Raw genomic sequence first — 20,710 nt, 5'->3', positions numbered from 1 at the left:
ATTCTCCTGCCTCAGCCTCCGGAGTAGCTGGGACTACAGGCGCCCGCCACCGCGCCCAGCTAATTTTTTGTATTTTTAGTAGAGACGGGGTTTCACTGTGGTCTCGCTCTCCTGACCTCGTGATCCACCTGCCTCGGCCTCCCAAAGTGCTGGGATTACAGGCGTGAGCCACTGCGCCCGGCATTTTTTTTTGAGACAGAGTTTTTGCTCTTGTTGCCCAGGCTGGAGTGTAATGGTGTGATCTTGGCTCACTGCAAACTCCACCTCCTGGGTTCAAGTGATTCTCCTGCCTCAGCCTCCCGAGTAGCTGGAATTACAGGCATGAGCCAACACACCTGGCTAATTTTTTGTATTTTTAGTAAAGACGGGGTTTCACCATGTTGGTCAGGTTGGTCTTGAACTCCCGACCTCAGGTGATCCACCCACCTTGGCCTCCCAAAGTGCTGGGATTACAGGCGTGAGCCACCGCGCCTGGCCTACACCCAGCTAATTTTTTGTAGAGACAGGGTTCACCATGTTGGCCAGGCTGGTCTTGAATTCCTGAACTCAAGTGATCCACCTACCTCGGCTGCCCAAAGTGCTGGGATTGCAAAACTAATCTTTTACACAATCAAGATGTTTGTATCAGGCTGGGCGTGGTGGTGGTTCATGCCTGTAATCCGAGCACTTTGGGAGGCTAAGGCAGGTGGACCACTTGAGGTTAGGAGTTCAAGACCAGCCTGAACAACATGGTGAAACCCCATCTCTACTAAAAATACAAAAATTAGCCGGGCGTGGTGGCGCATGCCTGTGGTTCCAGCTACTCAGGAGGCTGAGGCAGAGAACTGCCTGAACCCAGGAGGTGGAGGTTGTGGAGAGCTGAGATCGTGCTACTTCACTCCATGCACTCCATCCTGGGTGACAGAGTGAGACTCTGTCTCAAAAAAAAAAAGTTCATACCAGCTCACATGCTCTATCAAGAAGCACTAAAAAGCTGGCATAAAAAAAAAAAAAAAAAAACCTAGGGACTGGGCGTGGTGGCTTACATCTGAATCCCAGCACTTTGGGAGGCAAGAGTATCACTTGAGCCTAGGAGTTCAAGACCAGTCTGGGAAACACAGTGAGACTTAATTGCCTTTTTTTTTTTTTTTTTTGAGACAGAGTCTTGCTCTGTCGCCCAGGCTGGAGTGCAGTGGCGCGATCTCGGCTCACTGCAAGCTCCACCTCCCGGGTTTTATGCCATTCTCCTGCCTCAGCCTCCCAAATAGCTGGGACTACAGGCATGCACCACCTATGCCTGGCTAATTTTATTTTTAGTAGAGACGGGGTTTCACTGTGTTAGCCAGGATGGTCTCGATTTCCTGACCTCGTGACCCACCCACCTTGGCCTCCCAAAGTGCTGGGATTACAGGCGTGAGCCACCGCACCCGGCCTCCTTTTTTTTTTTAATTAGCCAGGTGTGGTGGCACACATCCATAGTCCCAGCTAAAAGAGAGGCTGAGGCAGGAGGATTGCTTGAGCTCAGGAGGTTGAAGCTGCAGTGAGCCATGACTGCACAATGCACTCCAGCCTGGGTGACAGAGCAAGACCCTGTCTCAAAGAGAAAAATGAAAAAAAAGATTAAAAATGCTAGAATGATCTGGGGGATAGATTGGTTAACAGATTTCAGCCAGTTCTGTTTTTAAGTCTCACCATTTTCAGAAGTATTAACACCTGCAATTTCTTAAACTTCCCTAGCTTCTTTGGCATGAGTCAGACTTACTGTTACCTTAGATTTTAGCTTTTTGGGGTCTGCTAAGTCATTAACCACCCGTCCATCTGCGTTGAACATTCCAAAATATTACAATGCTATCACATCCTGTTCTCCAACCTTGTAGCTTTAAGCTATTTTATCCCTTTTCATTGTAATTTTAGTGTAATTTCAGGAAAGAACAGAGATTGATACGGATGCATGTATGGTTTATTCATACTACTTAAGCAGAAGTCCATGATATTTTTAGTCTATAAAATAGCATTTCTCATTAGCCAGGCATGGCAGTGCACATCTGTAATTGCAGCTACTCAGGAAGCTGAGATGGGAGGATCCCTTTAGCCCAGGAGTTCGAGGCTACACTAAGCTATGACTGCCATTGCACTCAAGCCTGGATGACAGAGCAAGACCCTGTCTCAAAAAAATCAAAGCAAAAAAAAAAAAAAAAAAGTTTCTCCTCTGAGTCTACAGAAACCTAGAATTCTATAAGATGTCACTAAGGGCTTCATGAGATACTATAACTGAAAAAAATTAGCATTTTTGAACTTCATACAGAACATGATATTAGCATTTACAGCGATAGACAATGGCCAAGCAGCCCTGTTAGCAACGTCAACAGTGGTCTCTCAGCCCTGAATGGCTGTGCGCAGGACCATGTTCCTTTGATAAAGTTCATTCTCAATCAGGAGTCGGTAGACGGTGAGTATTGCAGGGAGGAGAGGATGGTGGGCTGATGGCATTAGCTTCTCCCTCCAGAAACATCTTCCCCGACACCTCTTTATATGCTAATGACTGATTTATATGAACAAACAAGCTCTAGCTCTGAAATGGGAATCTTGGCATTTTTCATTTTACTGAGAGAATATTTATACCTCATGAGCTGACTCCCTGGCTCTGCTATTGTTAACACTTACAAATATACATTGGGTAGGTTAAAAGTGAACTGTACTGTTATTTTTGCAATTTTTTTTTTTTTTTTTTGAGACAGAGTCTCACTCTGTTGCCCAGACTGGAGTGCACTGGCATGATCTCGGCTCACTGCAACCTCCGCCTCCCGGGTTCAAGCGATTCTCCTGCCTCAGCCTCCCGAGTAGCTGGGATTACAGGCATGCGCCACCACACCCAGCTAGTTTTTGTATTTTTAGTAGAGATGGGGTTTCACCACGTTGACCAGGCTGGTCTCAAACTCCTGACCTCAAGTGATCTCCCCACCTCAGCCCCCCAAAGTGCTGAAATTATAGGTGTGAACCACCGTGTCTGGCCAATTTTTTATTTTTTGAGATGGAGTCTTACTGTGTCGTGCTCAGACTACAGTGGCGCAATCTTGGCTCATGCAACCTCTGTCTCCCGGGTTCAAGCGATTCTCCTGCCTCAGCCTCCTGAGTAGCTGGGATTACAGGTGTGCACCACCATGGCCAGCTAACTTTTGTGTTTTTAGTAGAGACAGAGTTTCGCCATGTCGGCCAGGCTGGTCTCAAACCCCTGACCTCAAATAATCCACCCACCTCGGCCTCCCAAAGTGCTGGGATTACAGGTGTGGGCCACTGCACCCAGCCTGCAATTCTTGCTTAGTTATTAATTACGTCTTCCTGCTTTATATTTTATTAGTGTTTAAGTCTTAACAAACATGTCTGACAGTTTTTGAAGATGAGGTGTAAGATAAAGAAGAGAACTCTAGACTTATACCCACATTCAAAAGAAATGAAGGCCAGGCCCAGTGGCTCACGTCCATAATCCCAGCACTTTGGGAGGCCAAGGCAGGCATATCACTTGAGGTCAAGAGTTCGAGACCAGCCTGGCCAACATGGTAAAACCCTGTCTCTACAAAAAATAAAAAAATTAGCTGGGCATGGTGGCGGGCGCCTACAATCCCAGCTACTTGGGAGGCTGAGGCAGGAGAATTGCTTGAATCAGGAAGGCAGAGGTTGCAGTGAGCCAGGATGGCACCACTACACTCCAGCCTGGGATACAGAGCGAGACCCTGTCTCAAAAAAAAAAAAAAAAAAAAAAAAAAATTAAAACATGTCCACACAAACTTTTGTCCATGAATGTTCACAGCAGATTTATTCATAAGAACCAAAAACGTAAACAATCTGCTATGGTCTGAATGTTTGTGTTCCCTAAAATTCATATGTTGAAACTGAATCCCCAATGTAGTAATAGTAGGAGGTGGCGTCTTTGAGAAGTGATTAGGTCATGAGAGCTCTGTCTTCATAAATGGGTTTAGTGCCCCTATAAAAGAGGCCCAAGACATGGTGGCCCACGGCTGTAATCCCAGCACTTTGGGAGGGCGAGGCAGGTGGATCGCTTGAGCTCAGGAGTTTGAGGGCAGCCTGGGCAACATGGCAAAACCCCATCTTTACTGAAACTACAGAAAACTAGCCTGGGAGGCGGAGGCTGCAGTAAGCCAAGATGGTGCCACTGCACTCCAGCCTGCGTGACAGAATGAGACCTTGTCTCAAAAGTAAACAGGCTGGGCGTGGGTGGCTCACGCCTGTGATCCCAACACTTTGGGAAGCCAAGGCAAGCGGATCACTTGAGGTCAGGAGTTGGAGACCAGCCTGGTAAACATGGTGAAACCCCATCTCTACAAGAAATACACAAAAATTAGCCGGGCGTGATGGTGTACCTGTAATACAGCTATAAACTTGTATTTTTTTTTTTTTTTTTTTTTTTTTTTTTTTTTTTTTTTTTTTTTACTTTAGGTTTTAGGTACATGTGCACATGTGCAGTTTGTTACATATGTATCATGTGTTGATTTCCTGCACCCATTAACTCTCATTTAGCATTAGGTGTATCTCCTAATGCTGTCCCTCCCCCTCCCCCACCCACAACAGTCCCCGGAGTGTGATGTTCCCTTCCTGTGTCCATGAGTTCTCATTGTTCAATTCCACCTATGAGTGAGAACATGCGGTGTTTGTTTTTGTCCTTGCGATAGTTTACTGAGAATGATGTTTTCCAGTTTCATCCATGTCCCTACAAAGGACACGAACTCATCATTTTTTATGCTGCATAGTATTCCATGTGTATATGTGCCACATTTTCTTAATCCAGTCTATCGTTGTTGGACATTTGGGTTGGTTCCAATCTTTGCTATTGTGAATAGTGCCGCAATAAACATACGTGTGCATGTGTCTTTATAGCATGATTTATAGTCCTTTGGGTATATACCCAGTAATGGGATGGCTGGGTCAAATGGTATTTCTAGTTCGAGATCCCTGAGGAATCGCCACACTGACTTCCGCCTAACACGCGAAAGGTCCCCGGTTCGAAGCCGGGCGTAAACTTGTATTTATACTTAAGATTTATAACTAAATCTTCAGTGCAACCAAAGAACTTGATGTCAAGACAAGAGATAAAACTTTGTGAGCTACACAATCTAAGCACAGATTCAAGGTATAAGTGATTGTAATTTACTGTTCTATTCCTAGGTAAGTTCTAGATTTGCATAAAGAAAATCCTGCCATTCGTAGAAATATAACGCACATTATGCTGCTGACTTTTTTCTTTTTTTTTTTAAAGAGATGGGGTCTCACTCTGCCACCCAGACTAAAGTGCAGTGATATGATCATAGCTCACTGTAGCCTTGAACTTCTGGGCTCAAGGGATCCTCCTGCCTCAGCGTACTGTAGCTGGGACTACAGGCGCACACAATCACGCCTGGCTCTAGCTTTGTCTTACTTAACAAACATCAAAGGCAAAAACAGAAATGGTCTCATCTTAGTTGAAAATGAAATCTGTGTGCTTAGCTCAAGTTCGTATCAGAACTAAGTATTTGTAGAGCAAAAAACAATGACAAGTTAAACATTAAAGAAGTAAATTTCAGCCGGGAGCAGTGGCTCACGCCTACAATCCCAGCACTTTGGGAGGCCAAGGTGGGCAGATCATGGGGTCAGGAATTCGAGACCAGCCTGGCCAACGTGGTGAAATCCCGTCTCTACTAAAAATACAAAAATTAGCTAGGCGTGGTGGCGCACGCCTATAATCCCAGCTACTTGGGAGGCTGAGGTAGGAGAATAGCTTGAACCCACAAGGCGGAGCTTGTAGTGAGCCGAGACCCTGCCACTGCACTCCAGTCTGGGACAGAGCAAGACTCCGTCTCAAAAAAAAAAAGTAAATAAATACAAAATATATATATATATATATATAGAAGTAAATTTCGTTCCATATTTTTAGTTTTGAAAGCAGCATTTTTTTATATACACATATGCCTATAAAAAGATTTTTAAAAGCATGTATACTGGCCTTTTCTAACTGCAAGGCCTATATTTAGCTAAATCATGTTTCTCAGTTTTGCATAAAATTGTGTCTTAGGCCACATTTTTATTCATATTGCTTTGGCTTATCATTTAGTAGCTTTTAGTTGTTTTACTAATCAACATTGTCAATAAATTTTCATTTTATATTAAAATCAACTTTTAAACTTTTACATGTATTAAAATCAATTTACAACCTATATTTAAATATACCAAGTCTGAATATAACCTAATAAGTTAAGACCCATTCTGTCTTAAGCCAGTTATTTAACAGAAATTTGTTTCCCTCTATTCATGTGTGTGTGTGTGTGTGTGTGTATGTATAGATAGGTAGATACATATTTATTTATTTATTATTTTTTTTAAAGACAGGGTCGCACTCTGTCCTCTGTCACCCAGGCTGGAGCACTGAAGTGCAGTGGTGTGATCAAGCGATCATCCCATCTCAACCTCTCAAGTAGTTGGGACTACAAGCATGTGCCACCATGCCCAGCTAATTTCTGTATTTTTTGTAGAGATGGGGTTTGGCCATATTGCCCAGGTTGGTCTCGAACTTCTGGGTTCAAGCAATCTGCCTGCCTTGGCCTCAAGTGCTGGGATGACAGGTGTGAGCTACTGCATCTGGCAAAATTTTGAGAAGATTAATTTCAAGAAAGCTTCGCTATATTTTTTTAATTATAAGAAAGTTTAACCGAACATAATTTTTGTTTTAAAGCAGAAAAAACACAACCCGATCAACACGACAAGACCCTGTCTCTACAAAAAATAAATAAATAAAAGGACTGTCCGGGCACTATGCAGTTTGCCTGTGCTCCCAGCTACTTGGGAAGCTGAGATGGAAGGATCCCTTGAGCCCAGGAGTTTAAGGCTGCAGTGAGCTATGATCACACCACTTCACTCCCACCTGGGCAACTGAGCAAGACTCTGTCTCAAAAAAAAGAAAAAGAGGCTGGGTGCAGTGGCTCACGCCTGTAATCCCAGCACTTTGGGAGGCCGCGACAGGTGGATCATGAGGTCAGGAGTTCAAGACCAGCCTGGCCAATATGGTGAAACCTCGTCTCTACTAAAAAATGCAAAAAATTAGCCGGGCATGGTGGCGCATGCCTGTAGTCCCAGCTACTAGGGGAGGCTGAGGCAGGAGAATCACTGGAACCTGGGAGGCAGAGGTTGCAGTCAGCTGAGAATGCGCCACTGCACTCTAGCCTGGGCGACACGGTGAGACTCTGTCATAGAAAAGGGGAAGGGAGGCCGGGTGCGGTGGCTCACGCTTGTAATCCCAGCACTTTGGGAGGCCGAGGCAGGCGGATCACGAGGTCAGGAGATCGAGACCACGGTGAAACCCTGTCTCTACTAAAAATACAAAAAATTAGCTGGGCATGGTGGCGGGTGCCTGTAGTCCCAGCTACTCGGAGAGGCTGAGGCAGGAGAATGGCGTGAACCCGGGAGGTGGAGCTTGCAGTGGGCCGAGATCACACCACTGCACTCCAGCCTGGGTGAAAGAGCGAGACTCCATCTCAAAAAAAAAAAAAAAGAAAAGGGGAAGGGAGGGGAGGGGAGGGGGAAAGGAGGAGAAGGGAGAAAAGGAAAGGAAAAAACACTACTGATCTGGTTAGGTTTTATGTCCCCACCCAAATCTCATCTTCAATTGTAACCCCCACAATCCCCACATGTCAAGGGAGAGACCAGATGGAGGTCACTGAATCATGGAGGTGGTTTCTCATCATAGTGAGTGAGTTCTTATGAAAACTGATGGTTTTAGAAGGGGCTCTTCCCCCTTCACTTGACATTTCTCCTTCCTGCCACCTTGTGGAGGAGGTGCCTTGCTTTCCCTTCGCCTTCTGCCATGATTGTAAGTTTCCTGAGGCCTCCCCAGCCTTGCAGAACTGTGAGTAAATTAAACCTTTTTCCTTTATAAATTATCCCATCTCTGGCAGTTCTTTATAAAGTATGAAAATGGACTAACTACCCTATACATATCATGTAATATAAAATATACCTAATTAGCATCTTGTATAATGGAAATCTATTATAAGACTTTTAGGAACTTAAATAAGGTTAAAAAAGCTCAAGTAGGAAACTTAACAAAAGATAACAATGGAAGGTTCTATCTATCTTACTGACTGGCATTAGAACTGACACCTGTGTGGGGAAGGGACCCACACAGAGTAGCTAATGACCTGGCCAAATTAACAGACTGTTACAGGCTGAACTGTGTCCCCGCTAAATTCATCTGTTGTAGTCCTGACCTCAAGTACCTCGAAATTTAACTGTATTTGGAGATAAGATTTTTAAAGAGGCAAGAAGTCAAAATGAAGTCATCAAAGTGGCCCCTAATCCAGTATGACTAGTGTCCTTACAAGAGGAGGTGGTTTGTCCACAGACAGGCATGGAAGGAAGACACAGGGAAGAGAAGAAAACCATCTACAAGTCAAAGAGAGAGAGTCTTCAGAATAAACCAAGCCTGCTGACACCTTCATCTCAGACTTCTAGCCTCCATCACTGTGAGAAAATAAATCATTGTTGTTGAAGCCACCCAGTCTGTGGCACTTTGTTACGGCAGCCTTAGCAAAATAATGCACAGATCCACAGTGAAATAGCTCTACTGGAAAGCACTGATAATTACTATTGAAGGATTGTATCTATGACATACTGATCATACTAATGTCAGCAGTTACGGGTGCAGTAATTTTCTTTTCTTTTTTTTTTGAGATGAAGTTTCACTTTTGTTGCCTAGGCTGGAGTGCAGTGGCACAATCTTGGCTCACTGCAACCTCCGCCTCCCAGGTTCAAGCGATTCTCCTGCCTCAGCCTCCCGAGTAGCAGGGATTACAGGTGCCCACCACCATGCCCAGCTAATTTTTTGGTTTTTTAGTAGAGACGGGGTTTCACCATGTTGGCCAGGCTGGTCTCAAACTCCTGACGTCAGGTGATCCACCCGCCTCGGCCTCCCAAAGTGTGGAGATTACAAGAGTGAACCACAGTGCCCGGCCAGGTGCAGTAAGTTTTACGTGAGGATTCTCTGAAACCTAAAAAAAATGTATCTCTGTAAGGGTTCCTCTAGGTAAAAGGACTGAGAAAGTCTGTTACAGTGCTTTCCCACTCACTTTGATGGCATCCACTGGAAGTTACCTTCTCTTCTTCCTAGATCCAGCTTTGTTGGCCATTTTACTTACTAATCTGTGTTTACTAAGTGCCTTCTATGAACACTAGGCTGGGCACTGGGGATATAATGGTGAACAACAGACAAGTTCCTGCCTTCAGGAATTTTAGTCCAACAAGATAGAGATGAAAACTACTACTACATTATGTTTGTTTTTTTTTTTTTTTGAGACAGTCTCGCTCTGTTGCCCAGGCTGGAGTGCAGTGGCACACTCTCGGCTCATTGCAACCTCCGCCTCCAGGTTTCAAGGGATTCTCCTGCCTCCCAAGAAGCTGGGACTATAGGTGTGTGCCACCATGCCTGGCTAATTTTTGTATTTTTAGTAGAGATGGGGTTTTGCCGTGCTGGCCAGGCTGGTCTCCAACTCCTGGCCTCAAGTGATCCACCCACCTTGGCCTCCTAAAGGGCTGCGATTAGAGGCATGAGCCACCGTGCCCAACCTGTATCATGTTTTGATAAATACTACAACAGTATTAGAGCACAGTATTAGAGCACAGGGACACTAACAACCTTTGAGATTCACAGAAGGGATGAGAGGCAAAGAATAAATAGATGTTAGCCAAGCTCCTAGGGATTGCTCTAGACAATGAAGGAGCATGTACAAAAGCCATGGTAAATGTACTGTGCTGTGACTCTGTGCTCCAGGGTGGTAGTACTCATCCTTGAGGAGGTAAAACTAAGTTATGATTTGAGATGGGCTAGGAGACAAGGATGGCACCAACTGAGTGACTCATATGAGGGAGAGAAGCATTCTCAAGAGGCCATAGACCATTTAGGGCTATAATACTTGTGTAAAAATTTTATTCCCTTACAATGGGAAGGCAGATGAGGAATTAGAAGTGATAACAAGTAAAAGAGAACAAAAGTGCTAAGACGCTAGAGAAGAAAAAAAACAGTGGAATGAATGGTCAGGCTCTAACATTGCTCCCCTTAAAAACGTTAATTACAGGCTGGGCGCGGTGGCTCACGCCTGTAATCCCAGCACTTTGGGAGGCCGAGGTGGGCGGATCACGAGGTCAGGAGATCGAGACCATCCTGGCTAACAAGGTGAAACCCCGTCTCTACAAAAAATACAGAAAATTAGCCGGGCGTGGTAGCGGGCGCCTGTAGTCCCAGCTACTCAGGAGGCTGAGGCAGGAGAATAGCATGAACCTGGGAGGCGGAGCTTGCAGTGAGCCAAGATCGGGCCACTGCACTCCAGCCTGGGCAACAGATGGAGACTCCATCTCAAAAAAAAAAAAAAAAAAAAACGTTAATTACAATTACTTAACTGCCTGCTTCCTGTAGCTGTCATTGGGCTAACAATTGAGGGCCTGTCCTTTTACTTCTAATTTAGTAATAGTCCAATGTTTATCAAATTTCTCTCCATGTATCCTTAAAATTCTTTACTCTGAATTCTAAGTAAAAAGCACAAGACCTTGCAAAAAAAAATTGTAATTTATATACCTATAAGGGACTTGTATCTAGAATACATAAAGAACTTTTACAATTCAGTAACAAAAAGACAAATAACCCATTTTTAAAATGGGCAATGGGGTGGGGCACGGTGGTTCACACCTGTAATCCCAGCACTTTGGGAGGTCCAGGCAGGTGGATCACTTGAGCCCAGGAGTTTGAGACCACCCTGGGCAACATGGCAAAACCCTGTTTCTACAAAAATTAGCCGGGCATGGTGGCGCACGCCTGTAGTCCCAGCTACAAGAGAGGCTGAGGTGGGCGCACTGCTTGAACCCAGAAGGTGGAGGTTGCAGTGAGCCAGGATTGTGCCAGTGTTCTCCAGCCTGGGCAACAGAGAAAGACACTGTCTCAAAAAAAAAAAAAAAAAAAAAATAGGCAAAGGAACTGAATAGACATTTCTCCAAAGAAGAAATACAAATGGCCAATATGCACATGAAAAGATTTTCACCATCATCAGTCATTAGGGAAATGCAAATCAAAACCACAATAAGACATATCTTCACAACTACTAGGATGGCTAAACTCAAGCAGACAGTACGAAGTGTTGATGAGAATGTGCAGAAATTCTCCACATCGTATACTGCTGCAGAGAATGTAAAATGCAGCAATTGCATTAGAAAATAGTCTAGTGGTTCATGAAAAGGTTAAACACAGAATTACTATATGACCCAGAGATTCCCAGGTTTATACCTAAGATATATGAAAATATATGTCCACACAAAAACTTGTGCATTGCCAGGCGCGGTGGCTCATGCCTGTAATCCAAGCACTTTGGGAGGCCATTGTGGGCGGATTGCCTGAGCTCAGGAGTTCAAGACCAGCCTGGGCAATATGGCGAAACCCCGACTCTACTAAAAACACAAAAAGTTAGCCAGGCGTGGTGGTGCGTGCCTATAGCCCCAGCTACTGGGAGGCGGAGGCACAAAATCGTTTGAACCCAGGAGGCAGTGAACCAAGAGCATGCCACTGCACTCCAGCCTGTGGGAGAGAGCAAGACTCCATGTAGGAAAACAAAAACAAAAACAAAAACAGTTTGTACATGAAAGTTCATAGAAGCATTATTCCTAATAGCCAAAAAAAAAAAAAAGAGACAGCCCAAACATCTATCACTGTGGCCTGGGAGACAGAATGAGATCCTGTCTCAAAAAAAAAAAAAAAAAAGTATACAAAAAAGCATTTTGTAAAACTCAGTCCTGTGCAATATAATTACATTTATTTTAGTTACTCAATTCTTTATTACCACAGATAACTAAGAACTAGAAGCAATATCTTCCATTTGATAAATACTAAATTATATGTACTTAGTTACCTTTTTTCCCCAGCTTTAGCAGAAAAAAAGCAAATCCATCACAAGTTTAGCTGAAAGATGGTGATTTGACTCTATTCATGTAACAACCTTTACAGGACCTAATACATACCATTTCCCCTCCACACTTCAGCTAAATGGCAGCTGCCTTCTCCAGGTTCCTTGCAAAATTCTACAACATCTCGACAGGTTGTTTCTGGTGTTATAGGAACTTCTGTTAAAATCTGTTCATTGTTGCTCAAGAAAACGGTTAATATCATCTGTAAGAGAAAAGAGTAAAGCTATAATTTAGATTTCTTATCACAAAGAGATTAATCTGTAAATTTAAAGTGTTCTCTCTACCCACCCCCCGCCCCCAAAATGCCTACAGGATTATTTTCTGGAAATAATAGATAAGCTGATTCTAAAGTTCATGCAGAAAGATGAAAAAGACAAGTCAGGAAAATTCCAAATGAGGAGAGTAATAGAAAAGAAAGAGCAATACCAGATCATTATAAAGCCTCAAAACAACAAGACAGCAGTAGATATATAGATCAATGGGGCAAAGTCATACCCCAGAAATAGACCCAATTTTATCTATGAAAAAAATGGCAAACGATGAGGTAGGTATCTCAAAAATCAAGGAGGGAAAATGACTATACAATGAGTGATGTCTGAGCAAAATATATCCATCTGGAAAAAAATGGTTTCACACCATATATCGTACACTAGCATAAGTTCCTAATAGATCAAATATTTAGATACAAACCCTAAAACCATAAAAAGTCCAGAATAAAACCTGGGTAAATTCTCTTTTATAGCTTTGGAGTATAGGTGTTTTTTCTAACTATGACTCAAAAACCAGACACTATTTTTTAAAAGATTGATATTCAAGTACATTAAATATAAGAATTTTTTTTTTTTTTTTTTTTTGAGACGGAGTCTCGCTCTGTCGCCCAGGCTGGAGTGCAGTGGCGTGATCTCGGCTCACTGCAAGCTCCGCCTCCCGGGGTTCACACCATTCTCCTGCCTCAGCCTCCTGAGTAGCTGGGACTACAGGCGCCTGCCACCACGCCCGGCTAATTTTTTGTATTTTTAGTAGAGACGGGGTTTCACTGTGTTCGCCAGAATGGTCTCAATCTCCTGACCTCGTGATCCGCCCGTCTCAGCCTCCCAAAGTGTTGGGATTACAAGCGTGAGCTATTGCACTGAGCCTTATTTTGTATTTTTAGTAGAGACGGGGTTCGCCATGTTGACCAGGCTGATCTGGAACTCCTGACCTCAAGTAATCAGCCTGCCTTGGCCTCCCAAAGTGCTGGGATTACAGGTGTGAGCCACTGTGCCAGGTCTTTTTTTTTTGTTTTTCTAATTTCAAAAAAATACTAACACTTTGATCTAGCATCTTAAGACATCATATTGGAAGGAAATTGTTTTTTTTCCTTTTCCTCAGTGGAACAATAAAAGAGATACTTTAAAAACAATACACCTAAAGTAAAAATTAGGCCGGGCATGGTGGCTCGAATCTGTAATCTCAGATTTGGGAGGCCAAGGTGGATGGATCACCTGAGGTCAGGAGTCCAAGACCAGCCTGGCCAACATGGTGAAACCCCAACTCTGATAAAAAAGAAATACAAAAATTAGCTGGGCGTGGTGGACGCACCTGTAGTCCCAGCTACTCAAGAGGCTGAGGCAGGAGGTTCACTTGAACCTGGGAGGTGAGGTTGCAGTGAGCCAAGATCGCACCACTGCACTCCAGCCTGGGTGACAGAGCAAGACTCCATCTCAAAAATAAATAAATAAATAAAAACAAATGAATAAAGTAAAATTTAAACCAAAGATATTCTTTAATCAGAAGGTACTATAAAACATTTCTATCTAATCTTTGATAAAAGGTCAGAAACAGGCCAGGAATGGTGGCTCAGGACAGTGGTCTCAGCTGGAGGCTGAGGTGGGAGGATCACTTGATCCCAGGAACTTGAAGCTGCAGTGCGGCTTACAATCGCGCCACTGCACTCTAGCCTGGGCAACAGAGCCAGACCTTAAAACCTCTGCATTCGAGTCAGTATATAATTTTAGTTTGTTGTTAAGATTTTTTTTTCATCCAGGCAGAGTGGCTCACGCCTGTAATCCCAGCACTCTGGGAGGCCAAGGTGGGCAGACCACTTGAGATCAGGAGTTTGAGATCAGCCTGGCCAACATGGCAAAACACTGTCTCTACTAAAAATACAAAAAATTAGCCAGGCGTGGTGGCCCGCACCTCTAGTCTCAGCTACTCAGGAGGCTGAGGCATGAGAATTACTTGAACCCAGTGGGGCGGAGGTTGCAATGAGCCAAGATCGCACCATTGCACTCCAGCCTGGGCAACACAGCAAGACTCTGTCTCAAAAAAAAAAAAAAAAAAAGATATTTTTTTCTTACAAGTGCCCTAAATTCCTACATTCTGAAATTAAGCATCTTTACACCTATGATCAGATTTTATGTAACCAAAATTGATAACAGCTTTAAACTGGTTTCCTTGCCACTAATCTCCACCGACTCTAACTCCTCACCATTACCATTTCCTTTCTTTTTTTTTTTTTTCCTTTTTTTTGAGACGGAGTTTCACTCTTGTTGCCCAGGTTGGAATGCAATGGCGTGATCTCGGCTCACTGCAACCTCCGCCTCCTGGGTTCAAGCGATTCTCCTGCCTCAACCTCCCGAGTAGCTGGGATTACAAGTGTGCAACACCACACCCAGCTAATTTTGTATTTTTAGCAGAGATGGTGTTTCTCCATGTTGATCAGGTGGTCTCGAACTCCCAATCTCAGGTGATCTACCCACCTCGGCCTCCCAAAGTGCTGGGATTACAGACGTGAGCCAACATGTCTGGCCTACCATTTCATTTTCTAAAAGTCAAATAAAGTTATTCCCTTGCTTAAAATATTTAAAAGCTCCCCACTGCCCAACCCCAGCCCTTCCCAAAACATCTTCTCTGGTATATAAGCAGGAGATAGGTTTCTTAACTGAGCACTCCTTAAGAGTCTAATGTAATGATCATGTATATTTCTTTTTTCCCTCCAGGGAATCTCATGAGGCTTGGATTTCTATAAAATATACTCTGAGAAAACCTTCCAGGTTCTAAGTCTCTCCAAGCACTAAACCTCCCTCCATCAGCGTCAATGGAGTTCTCTCTGGCAGCCGTCCCTCTGCCCAAGTACCCTTTCTGTTTGCCTGTAAATTCCTATTCACAATTCAAAACTCAGCTCCTAACTACCATCTTTGCAAAAACATCCCTTTACCGTCTCTGCTCACCAGGCAGGCCACATGCTCCTTCCTTTGTGATCCAGTGGCTCTTCACACAGATCTCTATTGCATCACCTCGATGACTCCCTCCCCTCATAGACTCTGCACTCTTCCGAGCACTTCACTTTTGAGTCTTTAATTTCCCATTGCTGAGTCAGGATCTGACGCATAGGAGGCACACTAAAATCTGGTCAACTCTATGAATGACACACAAAATATAGAACCCCCCACCATGCCCAAAGTTGAGAAAAAATAAATACACACACAATCGAAGTAAGATATATCCAGTCTGTTCAACAAACAAGCATCATCCCTCTTCCCTGAACACATTTCTATTTTACAATAAATTTTTTAAAAATTAAGTAACAGTTACCTCTGCTCACTAAAGTATAAGAATTTATAAAAACTGGGGGTTTTTGTATACTGAAATAAGTAGCCTGGAATCTATAGAATTTGGAATAAAATAGGTAATTACTGTATCCAGCTCAAACAAGGCCAAGACTAATACTTTAACAGTTTCATCAGAAACAACTGGAATATAGTTTTATTCTTACTTATACACATTTATTCTACAGTTGTAACGGTAAATATTTTCCAGTGTGACTTCATAATCTATGCTCTTAAAGATCTAATAATATCGGGAGGCTGAGGCAGGAGAATGGCGTGAACCCGGGAGGCAGAAGCTTGCAGTGAGCCGAGATAGTGCCACTGCAGTCCGGCCTGGGCGAAAAAGCGAGACTCCGTCTCCAAAAAAAAAAATCTAATAATAAATCTTCCCAAATCATGCTTTATAAATTGAAGTTTCAAATGAGTAAAAAAAAAATTTTTTACTACCTTCCCTTAAATGCTATTCCTACAGTTCACTAGCAACCAGCAGAATGCCCTGTTTCACTCAGTACTTCAGAATCGGTTTTTCTTCCTTGTTCCTTACCCTTCTACCTACTAAGGCATCCCACGGTTTGCTCTCAACACTCTGAGCTAGCAAAACATTCGCACAATCATTGCCTCATGAATACAGCATGCGTAAAGCAGTACCCTTAGGCACTCACAGAGGCACAGCTGGTGCTTACTTGCTCTGAAAAGCAGAATTCTTTATGAACGCATTGTCAGAATGAAGGATGGTATGGCAGTATTTTGGGGTACTTTCTGAATTACCAAGACTCTTCAGCTCATGAATAAGTTCAATGTGACAAGGGAGGGGGAGAGGCACGATGGCAGGTTGTAAATGTGGATATTTATTTTTAAAAGCGAAGAACACCCAAATAACTTATCCAAAAGTCACTAAACATTATTTCAATTTCTTACGTTCCATTTTATCACTCGCAATAACCCTATCTTTCCTAATTTTAGCAAAATTCATTTTCCCTAATCTCTATTATTCAAAGCTAATTTCATTATAATCATGGCATATTTTAAAGCTTTCCAGAGAAATTAAGCTGGTTTTTACCTGGATGGTACACATTTCCCTAAACCATCATGGAAAATTGAAGCTGAAAAGCCATGTGACTGCTAATGTTATTCTAGTAAGATTTCTTTAGCTTAAAAATAACTAAAGAAGCTCCAATACAAATATATTGTATTGATTCTAGATGCACTTGTTTATATTTTAATAACATCTTTGAAATCACAGTATATCTCAGAATTGATGGCACGACACAATGGGTAGCATTTTTTTTTCTTTAATACTATGTACAAAACAGATGAAATTCAGTAGGATTAAGGAAACTAAAGGAAAAAAGAAAACAAGTTAATATGGTTATCCTTCCTGAAGGATTAATATGTCAAAAATAAAAGATTTGGGGCCGGGAGCGGTGGCTCACACCTGTAATCCCAGCACTTTGGGAGGCTGAGGCAGGCGGATCATGAAGACAGGAGATCAAGACCATCTTGGCTAACACAGTGAAACCCTGTCTCTACTAAAACTACAAAAAATTAGCCAGATGTGGTGGCGGGCACCTGTAGTCCCAGCTACTCGGGAGGCTGAGGCAGGAGAATGGTGTGAACCCGGGAGGCGGAGCTTGCAGTGAGCCGAGATAGCACCACTGCACTCCAGCCTAGGCAACAGTGAGACTCCGTCTCAAAAATAAATAAATAAATAAATAAATAAATAAATAAAAGATTTGGTTAGCTACAGTTAGGAAAACAAAAATTTCTAATTGTGTGCTGTAACAAATATAGCATGTAATGACAAGATGTCCTACTTATGCCTTTCCTCAAACTGTTTCTCTGCCCTGATGAATCACACAACAAATCCTGCCCCTTTCTGCTCACTGACAATACTCTCTACCCATCCTGATCTGACCTGAGAAAGACTGGAACCAATGTCTGCTCATCTCAACCCAACCTCAGATAGAGCCTCCTCTTCTCCCCTGCTGTAACAGACTGGCTATTTACAGTACAACTTCCTTACATTAAATTATCAATAGTTTTCTTGACTACATCCTCTACCTGGTCTTGAAATCATCTAAGTGTGTCTTAACTTGCTCCATTTTTTTTTTTCATTCAGAAAAGTTGGAAAAGACCATACTAGACCATAAGGACAATACTTGTGTTCTCCAGCTCAGTGCCTGGACACACAGTGGTACTCAAAAAATGCAGGATGAGGCAGGCATAAAACTGACAACCATTATTAAGTAGCTTAAGAGGTCATCCTACCCTTGCTTTCAGGAACATCTGAACTAAGAAAATCAACTGAAATCAAATAATCACTAATTTAAGTAATCCACACAGATATTTTAACATTTTTACAAACTTAGTATTTAAACTATTTTCTTGGCAGTCCAAGGAAACCAAAGCAAAACACAAATTAAGGATGTACAAGCTATTAAAAAGCAGGAACTAGCTGGGCATGGTGACTCAAGCCTGTAATCTCAACACTGTGGGAGGCTGAGGCAGGAGGATCGCTTAGGCCCAGGAATTTGAGACCAGCATGGGCAACATAGTGAGACCCCATCTCTACTAAAAACTAAATAAATGAATAAACAACTAGCTGGGCATGGTGGTATGTGTCTGTAGTCCCACCTACTCAGGACACTGAGGTGGAAGATCACATGAGCCCAGGAGTTCAGTGCTGCAGTGAGCTATGAGCACATCACTATACTAGAGCCTGGGTGATGGAGTGAGATCCGATCTCTACGGAAAAAAAAATCTAAACAGGAATTATCCTATAATCAAAGAGACAGACAATCACGAGCATTGACAAGGATGTAGAGAAACTGAAACCTTCATATATTGGTGGTGAAAATATAAAATGGTACAGCTATTTTGTATAACAGTTCAGCTGGAGTGCAGTGGCTTAATCTCAGCTCACTGCAACCTCCACCTCCCAGGTTCAAGTGATTCTCCTGCTTCAGCCTCCCAAGTAGCTGGGATAATAGGCGCATGCTACCACGCCCCGCTAATTTTTATATTTTTAATAGAGACAGGGTTTCACCACGTTGGCCAGGCTGGTCTCAAACTCCTGAGCTCACGTGATCCGCCAGCCTCGGCCTCCCAAAGTGTTGGGATTACAGGCGTGAGCCACCATGCCCGGCCTAAAAATTTTTAAACACAGATTTCCCATACAGCCCAGCAATTCCAGTCCTAGGTACCTACCCTGGGGAAATAAAAATAAATGTCCACGCAAAGTCTTGTATGCAAATGTTCATAGCTGCCCTGTTCATAGTAGCCAAAAAGAAGAAACAAGGCCAGGAACGGGGGCTCATGCCTGTAATCCCAGCACTCTGGGAGGCCAAGGGTGGCAGATTGCTTGAGCTCAAGAGTTCAAGACCAGCCTGGGCAACATAACAAAACCCCACCTCTACAAAAAATTTAAAAAGTAGCTGGGCGTGGTGGCACACGCCTATAGTCCCAGCTACTCAGGAAGCCTAGGTGTGAGGATTGCTTGAGCTCAGGAGGTCAAGGCTGCAGTGAACTGTGATCATGCCACTGCACTCCAGCTTGAGTGACAGAGCAAGATGCTGTCTCAAAAAAAAAAAAAAAAAAAGGAAGGAACGAAGGAAGGAAGGAGAGAGAAAAGGAAAGACAAGATAAAACCAAAATCTCCATTAACAGATAGTTATGGAATATCATACAATGGAATATTATTCAGCAATAAAAGTAACAAAGTATTGACACATGCTACAACATGGATGAACTTTGAAAATACTAAGCTAAGTGAAAGAGGCCAGACACAAAAGGCCACATGTTATATGATTCCATTTACGTGAAATGCCCAAAACAGTCAAATCCATAGAGAAAGAAAGATGTGTGGTTGCCTAGGACTGGGGATGGGAATGAGGAGTGACGGCAAATAGGTACAAACTTTGTTTTGGGATGACAGTAATGTTCTAAAATTAGATTGTGGTGATGGTTGTAAAACTATGTAAATTTACTAAAGATCACTGAATGTTCACTTAAAATAGGTAAACTTTATGGCACATAAATTATACCACAATGAAGCTGTTTTTAAAAAGTAGGATATATAAAACTTTTAGAAAAGGAATTCAGAAACTTGCCTTACATGGTACAAAGAACCCTGGAATAAGAAACTCAAGTTCTATCCTTAGCTATGCCATTGACTGCTGCAACTGGCTGGGGAAGCTGCTCCTTGGTCTATCTCTGGGTCTTGGTTTCTTGGCAAGAACTCAGCAGATAATATGAAACACATATTTGCAGGAAAATGGCTCTCAGGCTTTTCTGGCCCAACCCAATCAGGTAAAGTATTAGATTCCCCAGCTCACCTATACCATCTACTTCTTCTTTCTAGTGGAAAAGGAGCTCAGTGATAACAAAAAATAACCGAAGAGAAATAAGGTGATAAAAGCTATACTAAATTTTAGTAACTTGCAATAACTCACTTAGTAGGTTGTGAGTAAATAGCTCATAAAAGCCACAGAAAGGATCAGTTGGGGTGGGGGTGGGTGAACACCAGGAAGACCCCTGTAGCTTTCCAGCAGGCCACGCAACTCAAAATAAGAATTGATGCTAAGGTCCCTTCTGGCCCTGACTGCAACTCAGTTCACCAATTTAAAATCTCAGAAACATTAGAGCTGTAAGGAAAACTAAGTCTAAGCCATCACCTTCAATGCTTCATCCCACTTTCCTCAATCAGCCTCTCAAAGACTGAAAAACACACCTGGGAGTCACTGTCATCCACACAGAGAAGGGAGAATAAAATAAAGGATTGGCTCAACTCCCTTCTCTCTCATACTCCACAAAGAATCCATTAGCAAGACTGTCAACCTCCTACCCAGAATCTGATAACTCGTCTCCCTGGCTACTACCCAAGCCCGAGCCACCACCACCTCTCAGAAAGGATGTCTGCAAGAGCAACCTCATTCATCTGTTTCCACTCTCGCCCTTCAGATACATCACTACATTCAAAACCTTCCCATGGTTTCCTCTCTGAGAATAAATTTCAAAGTCCTAACTGTTGTCTAAGAGGCCCTGCAAGACCTGCAACACACACATGCACACCACTCTGATCTCAATGCTCACCACACTCTTCATCCCTTCTCCCTCCCCCAACAGGGCAAGCCAACTTCTGCCTCAGGGGCTTT

The 20,710-nt window shown here is 43.1% G+C and overlaps 1 protein-coding gene and 1 non-coding gene across 3 annotated transcripts in view; both read right to left on the bottom strand.

The window, feature by feature from the left end:
* PPP1R13B (protein phosphatase 1 regulatory subunit 13B) overlaps positions 1–20,710 on the bottom strand; it is a 123,164-nt gene that overhangs the window by 56,050 nt on the left and 46,404 nt on the right. For both annotated transcript variants that reach the window (XM_030803748.1, XM_030803749.1), the window contains exon 2: positions 12,022–12,169. In XM_030803748.1, the coding sequence (XP_030659608.1) occupies positions 12,022–12,169 (148 nt within the window). The remainder of the gene's footprint in view (positions 1–12,021; positions 12,170–20,710) is intronic.
* Positions 11,923–12,002, bottom strand: LOC115832659. The gene has a single exon (XR_004028177.1). It is a non-coding gene; the product is annotated as a small nucleolar RNA SNORD51 (small nucleolar RNA).

This window comes from Nomascus leucogenys, chromosome 22a, assembly GCF_006542625.1.
Source record: "Nomascus leucogenys isolate Asia chromosome 22a, Asia_NLE_v1, whole genome shotgun sequence".
Lineage (NCBI taxonomy): Eukaryota > Metazoa > Chordata > Mammalia > Primates > Hylobatidae > Nomascus > Nomascus leucogenys.
This window is presented reverse-complemented; position numbering and strand designations above follow the sequence as displayed.